Here is an 18,606-nt window from a genome sequence, read left to right on the forward strand (position 1 = left end):
ATTTTCTCATTTAGAAACAAGGGAAAATAATCTGACATCAAAAAATAGGTATGAACATAGATTAAAAATATAAAATATGTATACTTACCTGGAAGGGGAGATGCCATGATCACACAGGTGGTCTTTCCAGGGTCAGGCTTATCCATTACATTCCTGATGTGCCGACCCCTGTGAGATCCCCAAATGTAGGAAACCCAAGTGTATAATTTGTTATAGTGCGGGACTGTGTTCATACTTTCCCCTGAAAAAAAGTATAAAACATGTTTAGGAAACTATAAAATGCCTTCTATTTATGAATCCATTTGCCACACACACTGGACTTACAGCAGCAACAGTTTAAGGATTGCTCTTACCTAAAAACAGAACAAGATCACAACTTTTGGCTGTTGCAAAGGTCAGATTCACTTACTGAAAGCTTATGCCACAACTACTCCACTATAGTTATTTTAACAACTGTACAGAATCTATATATGCTTCTTAATTTAGGAATATAGTTCCTAAAATAGCAACAAAAAAAGAAAAAATTCCAACCTAAGAAGATTAAGTATATTCCAAATAGATACAATTGAAGTCTGGCCAAACCATTTATGAGTCAATGTTCTGCTTCTCATATGTTCTACTCACTTTAAATGATCACAAGAGATTTTTTTTTTTCTCCTGCAGCTTCTGTGTTTCCCAAAGATAAGTACTGATATGCCTCTTCCTCATTATAAATAAGCCTCAGTAATCCATTTTTACATTAATGGACTATTTGGCTCTGAACTTTTAAATCATCTGTAGTGTCTGCACCACTCCAAACTGTGAGACAAACTTTGCCTAGATTAAAACTTCCACCAAAATGATCAATTCCATTTTATACCTGTACACATTCTTCTCCACATTTGGTACTTCAGTTTCTACTAACAAGAATCCACAAAACTTATTTTTGGTCCCATATTTTCTATCGATAGTACCAGTTTCTTTAAAGCAAATGTCCTAATGTCTAGATGCCTAAACAAGTCTTCTGAACCTCTTCAAAGTCTAGTCTGTCCACCTATCCACTGATTTCTTGCGTTGGAATCTTGTTGATCATTTTATCCAGCTGCTTCTGATTGACAGATTCTGAAAATGCATCTCAATTTGAACACTAAAAATCTTCCAATTTGGGGTGCCTGGGTGGCGACCGACAGCTGCCCCTTTGTTCTTAGTGTTTCAGCTTGAGCATCATACCCTGGAGTGCTTTGTTTATTGAGATCAGGAATGACTTGTCCCCTCATTCTGGCCCTGTTATGATGATTGCACCTGGTCAGGGACTTGTTGTGATATGGAGCGACAGTGATGGTCAGTGGCCTGGCAATTAACACTAGAGCTGAGCAACTGATTATTCTAAAAGGTCAGATCCCACCCTTTGTTTAACAGTTAATAAAATAATATTCTCAAATAAAGTAGCACACTATTCCTGGACATGGATGACGTTGTGAGAACGATAGGCCCTGTGGCTAATGTTAAAGGTATCTTCTTCCTTTGAGGTTGTGAGAGTAGACACTGTGTCTGCTGGGAGATCCTGTTTTCCTGGATACTTCCCTTGAGCTATCAACAGGCTAATGACCCTTACTCATAAAAGATTGACCTTTACACATACAATTCTGTTTGTTTCTTGGTAAAAGGTTTTTCTCAAGGCTATGCTGGAAACACTGTATATCTTACTTTTGCTTAAACGTTGGAGAATATGTACTCACAAAAGAAAATACCTTCCATCCCCATATGATAAGCCTGAGTGCTTATAGCTAAGTTGTTTCACTAATGCTAAGATTATACATGAGACTTCTGCAAAATCTATGTAATTCATCTACTAAGGAAGTCACTTTTCTTGTTCCCTGTACCTTCACATATAAATAGAGTTGAGAACCCAGACTGAGCAGAGAGGCCTGCCTGGTGATCAGAAAGAATCTCAGGGCCCTCTCATCACTCTCTTGCTGACACCATCCATCCTTCAGGGACCCCTGGACTGGCTGGAGTAGGACTCTGGCATAAAAGTAGGGTCACTGAATAATTTGAGTTCAGGTAGAGGTCCCATGATGGATGTGAATAAAGAATGATAAAAAGTAGAATAAAAAAGTAACATTCTTTTTTTTTTTGGTTTGCTTTTTTAAGTTTTAATGTTAATCCAGTTAGTTAAAATACAATATAATATTAGTCTTAGGTGTATGTTTATTACCTGTTTTCAATATATGGTTACCAGTAGGATACCACTAGGTTTGTATACAACCTCTTCTGCGTACAGCAGTCTAGCTTAAGTTGATGGCTATTTAAGGCTCAATGCAGTCTTTTCTCCTTTCCTGCAAATGATTTATATATATAATATATAAAATCCCTTTTATTGTGAGTTCATGACTGAGTTTTTACAAAAATGTTTTACAAAAATAATTTGTACTGATTTTGTGTTTCCTACCTTCATACTGTCCACTTTTGTTCCTCCTTTCCACTCCAAGAGTTCTTTCCAATATTTCTTACATGGCTGGTTTAGTGGTCATGAACTCTTAGTTTTTGTTTGTCTGGGAATTCTTCATCTCTCTTTTTATTCTGAATGATAATCTTGCTGGATAGAGTTTTCTTGGCTGAGATTTTTCCATTCAGCATTTTGAATATATCATGCCACTCTCTTCTTTTTTGCAAACTTTCTGTTGAAAACTGTCCCACTACCCTTATGGATTTCCTTTGTAAGTTATGGACTTTTTTTTTTTTTTTTGCTGGTTTTAGATTTTTCTCTTTGTCACTGTAGTTTGTAAATTTAACTACAATGTCTTGTTATTGGCCTCCTTTTGTTGATTCTGATGAGAGTTCTCTGTGTCTCCTGAACCTAGATATCTTTTCCCTTCCCTGGAAAGAACAGTCTTTAGCTATTATTTCTTGAAATAAATTTTCTACCCCTTTTCTCTTTCTTATTCTGAGACTCCTATAATACAAATGGCATTATGTTTAATGGAGTTACTGTTCCCTAAATCTATTTTCATTTTGCATAACTCTTTTCTCTTTTGTTCAACTTGATTACTTTCCATTACTCTGTTTTCTAGGTCACTAATTCATTCCTCTGCTTCTTCAATCCTGCTGCTATTCATTCCATCAAGTGTGTTTCTAATTTTAGTTACTGAGCCCTTTATCTCCACTGTATTATTCTTTCCTTATCTCCATGTTAAGGGTTTCACTCTTTGCTTAGGTCCAGAGAGTATCTTTATGATTATTGATTTAAGTTCTCTATCAGGAATGTTACTTATATCTATTTTGCTTAGATCAATGGCTATGGCCCTGTTCTATTCTTTCATCTGGGATAAATTTATCTTTCTCCTCATTTTGTATGCCTCTCTGTGATATGTTAAGAGAGTCAGCTGTGTCTTCTGTTCTTTAAAGTAGTGACTATATGAAGAAGAGTTCCTGGAATGTACTGCAGTGCTATGTTTCCTGTTCACCAGAACCTTTTCCTTCAGGAGAGTATCCCACGTGTGTCATTTACACCCTGCTGTTGTCTGAGTTACTTTTCCTTTCAGGGCAGTCATGTGCACTGACTCTGCCTATTCTATACTGTGCTTACTCTCTATGATGTTAGTGGGACCCAGTCAGGCCAAATGTGAGGGAGTGTCCCTGCTGCGGCACTTGGGAGTGGAGTTTGGGGTGCAAACAAAATATGCATTGGTCCACTAATTATGTGCCAGATCTCCTAAAGTGTTCCAGTGGTTAGGGGTTGCTCACTGGTTGGCTGGGGTTGCAAAGCTGTCCAAGGCATGATATCCCTGTACTGTGCATGGTGGCAGCTGTGCATCTGGTGATTGAGTGTGGCATGTGTGTACCTTTAACAAAATTTGCCATAAGCCCTGGGCTTAAGGTACAAGTATCTATGTAGGCCCACCCTCCATAAGTGGGTCTGTTTTGATGCTGGGGGTGGGGGAGGAAAATGGTACCTGCAGCTTCCTCTTTTTTCAGAGAAGTTCTCCCTCTGAAATCAGAATGAACAGATCTGTCTCCCATTTTCCCCAGGGCTGTATAGACTGTTGTTTTTATGTTACCTGTTGGCACAGGCTGTTGTCTCTTTAAGGGCAGAGACTCAACTATCACTTGCCCACCTGTCTGGCCCAGTCCTGCGTCAGTTGACTTCTAAAGCTGGAGATTCCCAGTCCCACATGTTTACAAACTCATGGAATTCAGCCTCTCTGGTTTTTAAAGCCAAATAGTAAGGGAAATAGTGTTCGCTGTATGAGCTCCCTGTTGCAAAGGAACATTTCTCTGCCCTCTCTGCAGGTGCTGCTTCCTCTGTCCTGTGGGCAGCCTCCCTCTCTCTGCCTTTGTGACCTTCCTAAACTTTCAGATGTGGAATCTTCCCTATATTTAGTTGTGGAGTTTGTTCTGCCAGTCTCCAGGTTGCTCCCTGGGTTCCTGACTTGGATGTGGATGAGGACTAGTTGTGAACATGGGACAGGGTCTTCCTACTCTGTCTTCTTCCCAAGGTCCCCTCAGAAATAGCATTCTTAACGCAAGAAAAATAACCTCACTGCCTATAAAACTTAGACCTTTTATAGTCAAATCTGATATATCAGTATATATGTACTGATTGCTCTTTCTCTTCTGCCTTGCACAGTAGAATTTTCCTCAGAAATAGTTTCAAATATAGACTGGTGCAATCATTTTCCTCAAAGTACTTCTTCATGCACAAATGCAAAATCATGTTCAAAATTTTGCTTCTAAGCCATGACAAGTATTGATGCTGCTTTTATTCCAACTATTTTTCCTATTAGTAGTGGAGGGAGAAACATACCAACTATATATTATGACAATTCATAGCACATTTTCAGAAGAAATCAATATATTTCAGTTCTAATGAAAAGTATATCTATGTATATTCAATGGTAAGGAAATAACATCTAAGAAATAAAAAATGGGGTCTGTGGTAAAGAAGAGGACCTCAGTAAGGATCATAAGTGTATGAGTTATTCTTACCAATAATTAAACAGGTCAAGTCTGGTCAAATAGTCTATTGATAGGCAAATTGCAATTGTTTCTAGAATCCTAAGGGAAAAGTTTAATTTTTTATTGCTTTGATGAAAGTCTCTACACAATGCTTCACATAACCCACATATTAGGCTCTTCTCTAGGAGAAAACCTTTGTTTTAGAATACCTAATGGATTTTCAAGGACACATTTTATATGATGTGGCTGAGTTTCTGAGAACGCATGAATTCTTCTCAGTGAAAAGACCTATCACTTCATCAGAGCATAAAGTGTAGTCTATTTTGAATTTAGCTTTTAAGGATCGAAGAAACAAATTCTGTTACTGATGACAAATATACACTGAACTTCTTTGCAAAAACTGTATAAAATGTAGTTTTGGGAAAGTCCACTATAAGCCTCTTGGAAAAAATATTATAATAATAAAACAAATGGGAAGGGAAAACGTAATCATGCCAAAGCCAAAGAAAATGCCGGATCCAAGATTTTTCTGAAACAATTCTGTTGACTTTGTGTAATTATTCTCACAGGGGCCGATTCTGAATAGAATGACAATTAAAGACACTTAATGTGAAACAAGGGCTATGTGAGAAAATACAAACTGACCTCAGCACCATCTGATTTTACACTCCCCAAGAATGCATCAATAATAACAATAAGCGTGAGCCAAAATACATGATGCCTGTTATCAGCAAATAATAGAGGAGAGTTAGAAATCGAGACATAAAATATGACTTACGCAAATCAAACCTCTGTAGTTTATCTTCCATAAAACATGTACAAATAAGCCTTGATTTTAACATCTAAGACTAACAAATTATAAAATATTCAAAATAGCATTAGAACTGTTGACAGAAGCATTTGGTTCATGTTTACTTGAATCCTAGATACTTTCAAACTGAGTATTAGAGAGCCTGGCTAATGTGATTTTTAATGCAATGCATCTCTTGCTCAGAACACACTTACCTAAGATAAGCTGCCCAGGATGGAATAGGTAATAGGAGTTAATGTATGGTATCATGAAAGTGTTGATTATCAATATTCCTATATGTACTTTTCTTTCAGTAGGATCTATTCAGATCTTCAGGTATTTCCAGAAGGACAATACAAAGTACCAAATAATAATGAGGGAGAAAACTTCAGCCCTTTGGCCACTAGATAATTAATGCTCATTTTTTTTCTTATTAAAAAATAACACCATACCCACACATCGTCCCCATAATTTAGTAAAAATGCAAATTCTTCATCCAACGTGCACGTACATCTTTAGAAAGATAATGGAACCATTTCCAGCAGTGTAGACATGTCAACCTATTAAATTCAGATTGAAATGTATTAAAGAGGAGGGATAAGATCAAGAGAGCAGAGATACTGAAAATCACAAAAAAAGTTACTGTGCTGAAATTCAGGGAGATATTTAAAGTTCCCTCAGACTACCAGAAATCAAACGTGCAATCTAGTAAATACAAGCCAGATATCTGAAAAGCACTTGATCAATGTACAACACCCATCTCAAATTAAAAAGTCACAAGGCTGCAGAGCACCTGAGTGGCTCAGTTGGTTGAAGAGCCTTCGTTGGCTTAGGTCATGATCTCACAGGTGGTGAGTTCGTGCCACGCATGGAGCTCACTGCTGTCAGCTCAAAGTCCACTTCAAATCCTCTTCTGCCCCTCCCTTTCTCAAAAATAAATTTAAAAAATTTTTAAAAAGTCACAAGGCTGCAATATAAATGTGTGATTTTAAAAGGCTAATCTTCCGAGAGGAGGGGGCAAGATGGCGGAGAAGTAAGGAGCTCCGTACTTGCACTCGCGCCCATACATCACACAGAAAAGATCTGAAGCCATTGGAAACCTTACAAAACCTGAGCGATTGGGAGAAAAAAGACGCAGAATCCACTGAGAGAGCCTTCTAACGTGAGTGCGAACCGGGGAAGATAAAATCGGGCCGGGATCGGAGACTCCAGGGTGGGAGGCGATCCCCCTCTACCCTCTACGGGGAGTGAGAGGGGAAAAGGAGAGAGTCCGAAACAGAAAAAACTCCGCTCGGGGCAGAGAAAGACCGTACTTGCCAAATACCTGCACACCAGGTCCCCTCGCGCCAACAGGTCCCGGGGGGCTGAGCGCACAGACCGCTGCTTTGTGCTGCTCCTGGTGGCTGGACTTCAGAGCAGCGGCGCGCCTGCCGCCATTATCCTCCCGGNGCCCCCAGAGCCAAGCGGAAGGCCTGGAATTGCCCCTAGGGGGTTGCCTGGGAAGCTGTGTCTAAGGCAATTTCAGCGGGATGGGCTGACTGGGATTTGGAGGCTGGGACTGGCCTGGGTTGAAGAGCGCAACCCACTTCGGCTGCACCCCCGGTACAGGGAGTTTACACGCCCAAAAAAAGCGAGGTGCGGCGCTTGGTTCAAGAGGGACTGGAGCGCCGTCACTCTCCTCCCCACAACCGCCAAGGCAGAGCTCCCGCCTGAGGCATTGGATCCCGCCACGCCCATCCCTGCCTGAGAGGTGCCCTCCTCCCTTTTTTTTTTCTTTTTTTCTTTCTCTTTTCTCTCTTTTTTCCCCAGAACACTGACCTGATTAACTCTGGTCACTGGCTTGCTTAAACAATCACAACGAGTCCATTCTGTAGATGTAAATTCTGCAACAACTGACATTTTCATCTCTTTCTCTCAGGAGTAATTAGACTATATAGTTTCTCTGGATAATTCCAGCATCCTTCTCTCACCTATCCAACCATATTCTACCCTTTACCTCTTTTATAAAAGCTTCTTATCCCTTCTGCCTGTTCATTCTATTTCCAATTTTGCCCCATCCCTGCACTGTCTTCTCTCTCTTTCTCTATGCTCTTCAACCATCACTGCATACACATGGCTATTTAACTGTAGCTGGGAAATCCAGGTATATGCTTTAAACCGTTCTTTGTCCATCAGTTTTCTTCTTTATTCCTTTTCTTTTCCCCTTTTTGGCCCTTTTAGGTATTTTATGCTCCCTATTATTCGCCCTCCCTCCTCCNGGGAAAGGGAGAGAGGCAAACCATGAGAGACTCTTGAATGCTGACAAAAACTGAGGACTGATGGATGTGGGGGGGATGGGAAATGGGCATGGAGGAGGGCACTTGTGGGGATGAGCACTGAGTGTTATGTGGAAACTAATTTGACAATAAACTATCTGTAAAAAAATAAATAAATAAAAATAAAAAATAAAAGGCTAGTCTTCCATCCCATTCCTGGATGAAAGGAAGGACAATTAGAGGGGGAATGTGCAATCCTGGTTACATTCTAGACTGCACTGTATATTTGATTGATCAGCAAAAGCAGGCCTGATTACATCATCTTTGTTTACAACTCATTGGGTTTTGCCAGTTTGACAATAAATTATAGTAAAAAAAGCAAATCACTAGGTTTTGCATTATTTAAAAGTTACATCCTTTCATGATAAGCTTCCTTTGTGTTTGATGAATATAGTGGGACTTTTTTAGGAGGGAAGAGTCTCAAGTTTTCCTTATGCACCATTTCAGTTTCATTATAAAATTTATGTAATATTAAAGAGAGTTGCAGTTGTAGAAATAGCAATTGAGAAACTTGTCTTCCCATAAATACGAACATTTATCAAGTAACCTTCCCCTTTAATTGTCATCAGAGGGGCTCTTGGATACCTTAGTCGGTTAAGTGTCCAACTTTCGCTTAGGTCATGATCTCACGGTTCTTGGATTCGAGCCCCGCGTCGGGCTCTGTGCTGACTGCCAGCTCAGAGCTTTGGAGCCTGTTTCAGAGTCTGTCACTCCCTCTCTCTCTGACCCTCCCCTACTCACGCTGTCTCTCTCTCTCTCTCTTCTAGAAATAAATAAAACATTTAAAAAAAATTGTCATCAGATATATACGTCTCTGTGGCCCTTTAACAAAGGCCTCAACTTTACTGTTAATAATTCTATTGTATTTAATACTTTATAGGTTTCATTAAATGTATAGATTGCTTTATAGAAGGTTTTCTATTTACTTCCCCGTGCAGTTTTTTTCTGTAGTGGTACTTCCCAAATGATCATCTCCATTTATCAATGTATTTTTATCAATGTATATTAAATGATTTTCATGAATAAAACAAAATAAAAAAAAAACTAAGACCGCATTGGCATTATTTTCTCCTGGAATTTAGTTTTTAAATAATGGAGGGAAAATATGCATTATTAAGCGGCTATTAATAAATGGAACTTAATAAATGGCTGATACATAATTCATAATGAGAAAACACCATTTTTTTCTCACCTGAGAATAATGGAAAGACACGTGAAACAGCACTTGTTGTGAAACCACAAGGCCGTTGGCCCTGGATACACAGGCCCCATTTGCCAGCTTTCGATTGCACTGATGAATGCCTCAGTTTGATGTTTCCATGCATATGTACCTTTTCCTTTAACTTCAACCTGTAACAGTCATAATATTGCTTATAGCATAGTAAATATTTCTATAAACCTTGTTACCCAATAGCCGAATGACTATAATAAAGACTTTTTTAAATACAAAGTAAAACAGCATGATCTCCAATGATTTGCTAAAGATAGAAAGGTGATACTCAAAAGTAAACATGACCAAGTTATAGGCACCTGTTTCTAAATGTTTGGAGCAAACCTATCCCAGAAAAAAGAAAAGTGTGGGGTTTTAGATTAGCTTAATGCAAAATACTTAATAGATACAAAACATTCAGCTTCTATACTTTTCTTTGGACCACATATTTGAATGAAATTACATCTTCATATCACACTGAGACGAAACTGTTGCATAGAAAAAATCTGTTTTTATGTCTTCTTTCGAAGATCAAAGAAAATGCCATGACTTCTAATGTTTGACATATATATGATATAAAGATCCCAAAGTGTGGTTTTAATTTTAACATATTTTCTATGAGTCATATTTCATGAGAATGATATAAATGCAAGATGTTTTATTTTTCCATAAAGGAAAAATATATATATAAGATAAATATATATATAAGATAAAATATAGATATTTTACTTGCTCTTTTTGGTGAATATATAATGAAATAGCTTTTTTTTTTTCTGACATAGGTTTAGAAAGGCAAGCATGTCAAGAGATTGGAAGAAATTAATTCTTCATCCACATTCCCCTGTAGATTCCAAACTGATTAAAACTAGATAGAGGAGCAGAAGCAATTAAGAATAGACATAACCTGTGCAACCATTCGTGATGTTTTTGCACAGGAGCCAGAGGGGAATTAAAATACAATGCTGCTTTAGTAGTACATGCTCTGGATGAGGGTGCAGTTTGGTCTGGCAGCAAAAGTGGGCTCCCTCCGATCCCTGTCCTGACTTGGATTCTATGACTAAACTTGCTTCAGTGAGCTTGAAGAAGCAGGAACCACAGAAAGGTGGATAAAGCTTTCTTTCTTAGCCTCTCTTCTTTGGGAGGGCAGAAGCATCTAGTGTCATGGTCTGAGGCAGGAATATAAGATAGGGAAGACTGGAGTTCTGAAAATATCTTGTAGTAACATGAGTGCAAATGGTATAATAAAGCAGTTGGATGGCTCAGCTGGTTAAGTGGTCGACTCTTGATAGTGGCTCAGGTCATGATCTCATGGTTCATGAGCTAGATCCCCACATGGGGCTCTGCACTGACAGTGTGGAACTTGCTTGGGACTCTCTCTCTCCCTCTCTCTCTGCTTCTCTCCCTCTTGTTCTTGTTCTCGCTCTCTCTCTCTCTCAAAAAAAAAAAACTTAGAAACTATTTAAAAATGCTTTAACTTTTCCTTTTTTTTTGCAATGATTTCACAAAGAAAAGATATCATGCTATAGACAGGGGCAGAATTGAAATACTAGTTCTGCTGCTTTATTGTGTCATAATTGTCTCATCCATATAAAATACAGATAATAATACTGCTGGTATCAAATCAAGAAAGCTCTCAATAGTAAGACAAAATTTTTTAAATGCCACTGGGAGAAACATTGAGAAAAAAGTCACAGCCAACTAAAATATGACAAAAAGCTCTCTTAATGCTCTGAATTTGTTTTGTGAGCATATGAACTTTTTTAAACTTTTTTTGAGAGACAGAGAGAGAAAGACTGTGAGCAACAGAGGGGCAGAGAAAGAGAGGGAGTCACAGAATCTGTATTATTCTCCAGGCTCTGAGCTGACGTTGGGCTCAAACACATGGACCATGAAATCTGACCTGAGCCGAAGTCTGACGCTGAACCAACTGAGCCACTGAAGCGCCCCATGTTTTGTGAGCATATTGAATGACCTCTTCTAGAATTAATTATACAGAGGTATTTTGAATCATAAACACTTTCATGCATATATAACCATCAAATATATGTAACGTAAATTGGTTTAGATATCCTTAAACCTTGTTCCTATTCAGATTCAAACTTCCAAATCAGTTCTTGAATCAGATTTGTTAACATCTGAGTTTTTCATTGTAGTGTCTCTTGAACCACTGAAAGTGTTACAGTACAGCATTTCTTAGTAAAAACACATAAACCCACTAAAACCCATCAGCACTGGGCTTGCCTACGGTGCAGTTATAGAATCAGCCTACTGCTGATGCCAGGTTTAGGGATTCTGCTGAACATGTGTAATTTGCCAGTCTCCCACTATCACCCACCCACTATGTGCTCCTACGAGCTAAAAAGCATCTCCTTTATTGTCCTTGGGATTTACTTCTTAGCTCATGACATCCATTCCTCATGTTTTAAAGGCTGGTGATTTTCATGTTCTCGTATGTGCAGGTTATAACAAATTCCATCTCCACCTCTGGCTCATTGAGGCATCAATTTTAAGACACATCTCGATTTGAGAACTATTAAAAGATGAAAAAGTATGCATCAGAGAACTGATGAGGAATAGTAGCTGTTCTGTAGATTTAAATGAGTTAAGCCATCTGAAGACCCTGGAAAAATGACCAATACACTGTATGTACCACGTGTGGTCAGTTACCATGACTGCTAGCTAATCTAGCACACGTTCACACTTGCCAGTTGGTTAATTAGCTTAGGGAAATGCTGCTCCACGAGTCTTCTGTATTTTTGTCTCCCTAACAATGACAGAAGTTTTTTGGAGAGCTAAATGCTTAGGAAACCTCTCTAATCAATGACTTCTATTATGTTGAAAATTAAACTAGGGTTTTTGTAACAAAAGAAAAATATGGAACATCAACACCGGTGTTACAACAAGTCCTACTTAAGGTATCTGTACAATCACTATGGTACTCAAGAGAGTATGAGGAAAGAAGAAGGAAGGAAGGAAGGAAGGAAGAGAGAGAGGGAGGGAGGGAGGAAGGGAAAGAGGGAAAAGGAGGGAAAGGAAAGGAAAGGAAAGGAAAGGAAAGGAAAGGAAAGGAAGAAAAGAAAAGAAAAGAAAAGAAAAGAAAAGCGTGGGTTTTATGAGAGAATTATTCTGCCTTTCCCTAATGTATCCTACCTAACAACTTGAAGAAAAATAAAACAGCTTTTATTCTACACAAATGCTTAGCCATTTATGACCTCCTGAAGTGGAGGTTTGGGAAACGGGTTGCCCAGTGGTTCTGTGAAATTGCTTTGGGTATACAAAGAGGTAACAATGAGCCTCCATCAAATCTCCCATGGCTCAAGATCGAACAGGGCAGACTACATTATATTTAGAGCTGCTGGCTTAAGCTTGCCCTTATTCATAATAGTATGTTGAACAACATAAGCTCATGCTTTCATTAAACTAGAAGAACCTACCTGAAAATAGACACCTGCGGTTTGTTTCTATTTCATAAATTCACATTCTATTTATAATCCAATACATTTAAACCCGTATCACATAAAATAGTGAAGGATCGCTGCTCCCTATAGACACAGATGGATTGGAGAAGTTTCATAATTCAGAAAAGAGAGTATTCCAGAATTTAAATTAGGAATATTTTGTTAAAACAGTACCTTAGTAAAGAGAAAGAAAAGCTTACAATAGAACAATCTTTCAGAGGCAAGTCTTTTGTCTATTGCTTTCCTGCCCGATCCAGTCATTTATCCAAAGAGACATCAGTGTTACCTGTGAGACGGATGAGGTATATTTATTTATATATAATACACTGAGGTTTCAAAATACTAATTTTCCGCACAGTTGGAAACAAAATGAAATAATGTATGTGGCTTCCTAGTTTGTTTTCTAAGAACTGCTTGCTAAAACCTAAAAACAACTGTGATTGTACAATAAACAGGAGTCTTCTTTCTCCCTTAACATAAGCAAAGAAAGAGCGAAACATTGTAATTGCTGAAAGAAAATAACATACACAAAGTCGGAATCCAGTACTAAATCTCTACCGAAGTATTTCCTTATTTATCAAAAAGAAATGTTCCCATATATTTCCCACAAATGCATGTTTTCAGCAAATAAGCCAGATGTCCAAACAATGAAATTCCATCTTGTGAAAAAGCCTGTGCTTGTGGTGTTTCTGACAAACCCACGCCAAAAAGTGGCTCTGGCCAGATTCCTCGGTTTTGATGCTCACAAGTCAAATTTCCAGATAGGAGTGATTCAGTTACAGTTAGAATGGAGCATGAATGCCAGGAATTTATCCACACCAATTCACACTTTGTTAATGCCAACATTCTTTGGTCTTAACCTGGGCATTTAATCCCACTTTCCTGCTTCAGCACCCTTCTGATCTGGGCAAAAGGTTGGCCTAGAACCAAAGAACAGTTTTGCTAAAACTGAGTAGATGGAATTGCTGAGGTATTGGTTACCTTTCTCAAACAAATGTCACTAGTTGTCCGAGAAATGTTTTGATAATAGAGTGGTATGCCATGCGTTCATTTCCATGAAGCTTTCCATGCTTCTCTCTCTTAAGGGAATCAGAATTACACCATGATATAGACCATGCCCCTCCCTTTCTCAGCATGACTCAGACCACAAAGATATTCAACTATGGAGTGAACTGAGAGTTCTTATATTGTAAGATATATGCCAGTGCAGCAAACACAGGGTTAGACTCAATAAATACAACAAATGAATTAAATTTCTAACAAAACATTCTACTTATTAGCAAGTTTATACAAAACAAAAATGATGGCTCTGTAAATATAGGAGTGCAAAAAAAGTGGCTTACCAATTATGTTTTTAAAAGGTAGCATCAAGCTTGTATGATCAAGGCCACCAGTGATCTCTGACTCCATGCAGGCAATGAGAAAAGTTCATGGATGTCTTTCTTTGTTGAACACCTGGAAGAAAAGAAGATGATAGGGGGTGAGGTGTGAGATTACATCATAGCCGTGAGTTTCTTAACGTCTTTAAGACACCAGTGCCTTCAATCCACATTTTATCCTGACATCCCCAGATTCTAAAGTATTCTACCCTAATATTTCAAAATATTGGTGTTGGTTATCTCTCTTCTGCTCAGAATAGAAGACAAGAAATAGGAACTCCTTGAAATAGGAACTCCTTGATAAAAGGGGTAAAGAATTATCCTTTATTCTCTATTCCAAATTTCTTTCTTAGGTCAAAATTTGCTTGCCAGTCACTCAAGATTACTCAAGACAGGCAGAGGCTTTGTTCCACTCTATAGATAAAGTACTGGACACACTATCAGAATAGAGACATTTCTTGTATGCAGAGATTTTATAGGAATTACCATTCCCGTTGAGTGGATGAGGAAATTAATGATCATATAGATTCAGTGGCTTGAGTCAGACAGCCACTGATAATGAAAAGCAAGAATTTGAACCCAAGTTTGATTAGCCCTTTGCAATATATTTTACTCATAAGTGGTTGTGGAGAGGTCAGAGTTGGATTACTACACCTATAAACCTAGAAACTTGCTGGTTTCATTAACAGATGTCCCCTGTTCTATGCAAATCTAGAGCTTCTTTGGATAATCTATAATCAGACTTGCACTTAGATGTAGAAAATTAATAAAGGACCATTTTATCTACTTTTAGCAGTATAAACTTATTACCTAAAATTATGGAAAGCTGTCTTCAGGGCTTGAAAATAAATAAAAGGAATGACAAGTAAGAATTATGTTTTGCATATAGTTCAATGAATGTGGAGTCTATACTTTATAAATTAAAAAGACAGAGGACATACTTTCATATCCTGAAATATTTAAAATCAGAGATTAGTTACTATCCTTCTCATACGTATGTAGTTAAACAAGTCAAAGTGTTTTCTACTTAATCAATGAACCAAATGATGTGAAGTAGCAGTATCATAAAGTTGTGCTGAACTAGTAGTGTTAAATCCATGTTTTGCCAAAGTAATGAAGGCTACACACCTTCCAGTTTTTAGTGACACATAATAGGCAATCAAATTTTAACCTCATGCTTAGATTGTATGTGAGTGGCCTTGAACTATACTTGAATAGAATGCCAGAATTAGAAGAACTGATGTAGGTAAAGCAGACTTCAGAACACAAGAGTACCTACAAGAGAAATAGAAACACCACTCATGACCTATCTTGACCCAACATTGGCTACAAATTTGTAGGTGGGAGAGAGAAAGTGGGTTGAGTGGGATATTTTTTTATGGAGATGTATTTTTATAGATTTTGAAGGAGTGGTATATTTAAGTTGATTTGCACATTTTAGGAAAGCCAAGAAGAAAGTCCCCAAACTAAAAAATTGTATCATTAAGCATAAAATATATGATTTCTTTTAATACAAATGTCTTGATATTGGGAAAATTGTTAAATATTAACATTCACACCAACTCATTGTGGGCAATTCAATTCAGATCATCTAGTGATAAAACTTTCTTGAGCATATGTTCAATCACATCACAGAAAGAAAGTGACTGCCATTTTTTTAATGTTTATTTATTTTAGTAAGAGAGAGACAGAGCATGAGCAGGGGAGGGGCAGAGAGACAGAGAAACACAGAATCTGAAGCAGGCTCCAGGCCCCAGGCAGTCAGCGTGAGCCTGATGAGGGGCTTGAACTCACAAACCATGAGATCATGACCTGAGCTAAAGTCAAATGCTTAACCACACAAGAAAGCCACCCAGGATCCCTGATTGCCAGTTTTAGAAAGGAAAAAAAAAGTCTGTGGCAATCCAAAGATCTGTTCTGAACTGTTACAATGAGAACATCAAACTGTGAGAACAAGTGCTAGTGATTCCAGCACCAGCATAAAGCCAGATCCACAGCAGGAGGCCAATACACATTTGTTGAATTAATAAATATGTGGTGATATATATAGCTAGGAAGATGTACGCCAGGCCTTCCAAAAGCAGGATGGAAAATTCCAAAGAAGAAACACTGTTTATAGAGCATCAAAATGAAAACTGCAAAGGAGCAGTTGATGTTTGAATCATATTTTCCCATCAATGTGATCAACTGTATTTCTAAGCAACATGTAATACAAGTCTTGTCATGTCTCAGAATTAATAGCCCAGGGTTCTTAATTCTTACCGAGGTTGACAAATTATTGTTCCTTATGGCACCAGTCACACTTGATCATAAGTAGCATCTCTACACGTTACTCTCCTTCTGTCAAACAGAGCCTAAGTTTATTTGTCTAACACCAAATGCCAAAAGCTCTATGATATGCAATGAATCAAGTTTTCCCCATTAATGAGCAAAATGTCTCATGTGTGGAAAATGATTCTCCATCTTCCAAATAGCTTCATGCAAAGCCACTGTTGCAAAGTTATTATTTTATTTCCAGGGTAAATGACTACTGTCTAATATTTTTGGAAGTCACACTAAATTGTTTTCAAGTCACTGAGCCTGGAGACAGTGAAATGTCATAGATTATATGTATGTATGTACGTATGTCTGTATGCATCTTTTTCTTGGCATCATCACAGACTTGTTTTTCTTAGCGTCCACAGCTAATGGCTCTATCACAAGGATAATGTCATGCTCTCATTAAATTAATAATCATTGTTTGAGGGAAAAGTGTCTCTTAATATGCTATATCTTTTAATTCTGCTAAGTGTTCTAAAGAGTACAAATTAAAGTACCTATTCTATTAATGAGAATGTGCTACTAAGAAGGAAATGGAAATCTGAAAGGACAGAGCAGTCAGAGCACAGAGGACAGGGTTGAAAGTTTGGACTGGTTACCTCACTTTTTACATCATAGGTTTGATCAACTAGAAGATGAGTATAATTGTACCAATTTCATTATGAAGATTAAATAAAATGATATAAAACACAAAGCTTAGTTCTCGGCACATGGTAGATGCTCAGGAGATATTAGGATTTTATTTTCCCACTTTCATACATCTGCACTCTTGTGTTAATTGACAAGGGAAGAAAGAAAGGGTCCTTAAAACTCCTCTTTTGTCTAAATGCACAGTTCATGACTAAGGAATGACTGATTAGCTTATAAGCCTAAAAGAAAGAGACAAACAATGGTAGATTTCATTTAATAGATGTTCTATCTACATAGGGGATAAATGGTATAAATATTTATGTTCTTCATCAGGTAAAGCTTTCAAAAGCCCTAGCCCTCCTCCAATCCATTTCTTCCTTCATGGAACAGATATCTCAGCATAGGCTGAGAGGATGGTTGATATGTTAAATTACACCTTCTTGACCCACAGCAGCTCTTATCTAGTCATGACAGAAGGCAAGCAATCTACAGATCCAACACAATCCCTAAGAGCATTTTTCACAGAACTAAAAAAAATAATACTAAAATTTACATGGAACCACAGAAGACTCCAAATAGCCAATGCAATCCTGAGAAAAAAAAGAACAAAGCTGGAGGTATCATATTCCCGTATTTCAAGATATACTACAAAGCTGTAATAATCAAAATGGTATGGTACTGACACAAAAATAAATAGACACTTCAATGGAACAAAATAATAGCCCAGAAATAAACCCATGTTTATGGTCAATTTCTCAATGACAAAGGAGGCAAGAATACACAATGGGGAAAAGACAGCCTCTTTAATAAATGGTGCTGGGAAAGCTGGACAGCTCCATGAAAAGTACTGTAACTGGATCACTTTCTTACACCATATGCCAGAATAAACTCAAAATGGATTAAGGACCTAAATGGGATATCTGAAACCATAATACTCCCAGAAGAAAACATAGGCAGTAATCTTTTTGGTACTGGAAGTAAACAACTTCAATTTGATCTTGGATCATCCCACCATCCAGGATTCTCAGGGTGAACATCTCTCTATGAGGTCAGATCCCTCTGGCACCACCAGATTAGACTTCTAGTAAGAAAAAAAAAGACCTTTCTAGGTCCTGATCATACCCTGGAAATCAAGATATTTCCAGAATAAGTGTCTGTAATCCATCCCCCCGTTAAGGTTGAGCACCCCTCAGTACTTGCTTCTCTGGCTCGATGTCCTCAAAATACTAAACTCTACAAAGGGTTTCAGAAAAAAAAAACCCACAACAAAGGTTAAACGATGATGAAAATATAATCATTAGTTAGTAAATATCCTCATTGTACCCTATAGTTACTTGAAAATTGGTCATTTGTTTACAGAATGAAAGCTAATTTTTATTGACACAATTTAAGTGACTGAAAAATTATTTATTGGCATTCTAGATAATTGATTTCCCTGTGCCCACCTATTATAATACTAATGTAAGAGAAATAAAAAGAAAAAAGCATTCCTAGACAAACAAAAATATCATGCAAAAATTTATTTAAATTATACTGATTAAGAGTTATCACTTAATCCTTTATACTT

General features: G+C 37.7%; 2 protein-coding genes and 1 non-coding gene across 6 annotated transcripts in view; 1 reads left to right on the forward strand and 2 right to left on the reverse strand.

Moving 5' to 3' along the window:
- The window catches only part of LOC144239071 (uncharacterized), a 426,062-nt gene extending 418,971 nt beyond the window's left edge, over nucleotides 1-7,091 (reverse strand). Inside the window, exon 1 of the mRNA XM_077773060.1 lies at nucleotides 7,053-7,091. The gene's annotated coding sequence lies outside the window, so the exon portion shown is untranslated. The remainder of the gene's footprint in view (nucleotides 1-7,052) is intronic.
- The window catches only part of LOC144238502 (uncharacterized), a 119,215-nt gene extending 105,052 nt beyond the window's left edge, over nucleotides 1-14,163 (reverse strand). For 3 of the 4 annotated variants that reach the window (XM_077772321.1, XM_077772310.1, XM_077772313.1), the window contains exons 1-3: nucleotides 14,055-14,163; nucleotides 9,236-9,393; nucleotides 89-241 (exon numbers count right to left, since the gene is read on the reverse strand). In XM_077772321.1, coding sequence (XP_077628447.1) covers nucleotides 89-241; nucleotides 9,236-9,368 — 286 coding nt within the window. In that variant the 5' untranslated portion in view covers nucleotides 9,369-9,393; nucleotides 14,055-14,163. The remainder of the gene's footprint in view (nucleotides 1-88; nucleotides 242-9,235; nucleotides 9,394-14,054) is intronic. The other variant, XM_077772328.1, reaches the window with a different exon arrangement.
- LOC144239472 (U1 spliceosomal RNA) lies at nucleotides 81-244 on the forward strand. The gene has a single exon (XR_013337442.1). It is a non-coding gene; the product is annotated as a U1 spliceosomal RNA (small nuclear RNA).
- Nucleotides 14,164-18,606: the final 4,443 nt, after the last annotated feature.

The sequence above is a fragment of the Crocuta crocuta genome, unplaced genomic scaffold (assembly GCF_008692635.1).
Source record: "Crocuta crocuta isolate KB4526 unplaced genomic scaffold, BGI_CrCroc_1.0 scaffold140, whole genome shotgun sequence".
NCBI classification, from domain to species: domain Eukaryota; kingdom Metazoa; phylum Chordata; class Mammalia; order Carnivora; family Hyaenidae; genus Crocuta; species Crocuta crocuta.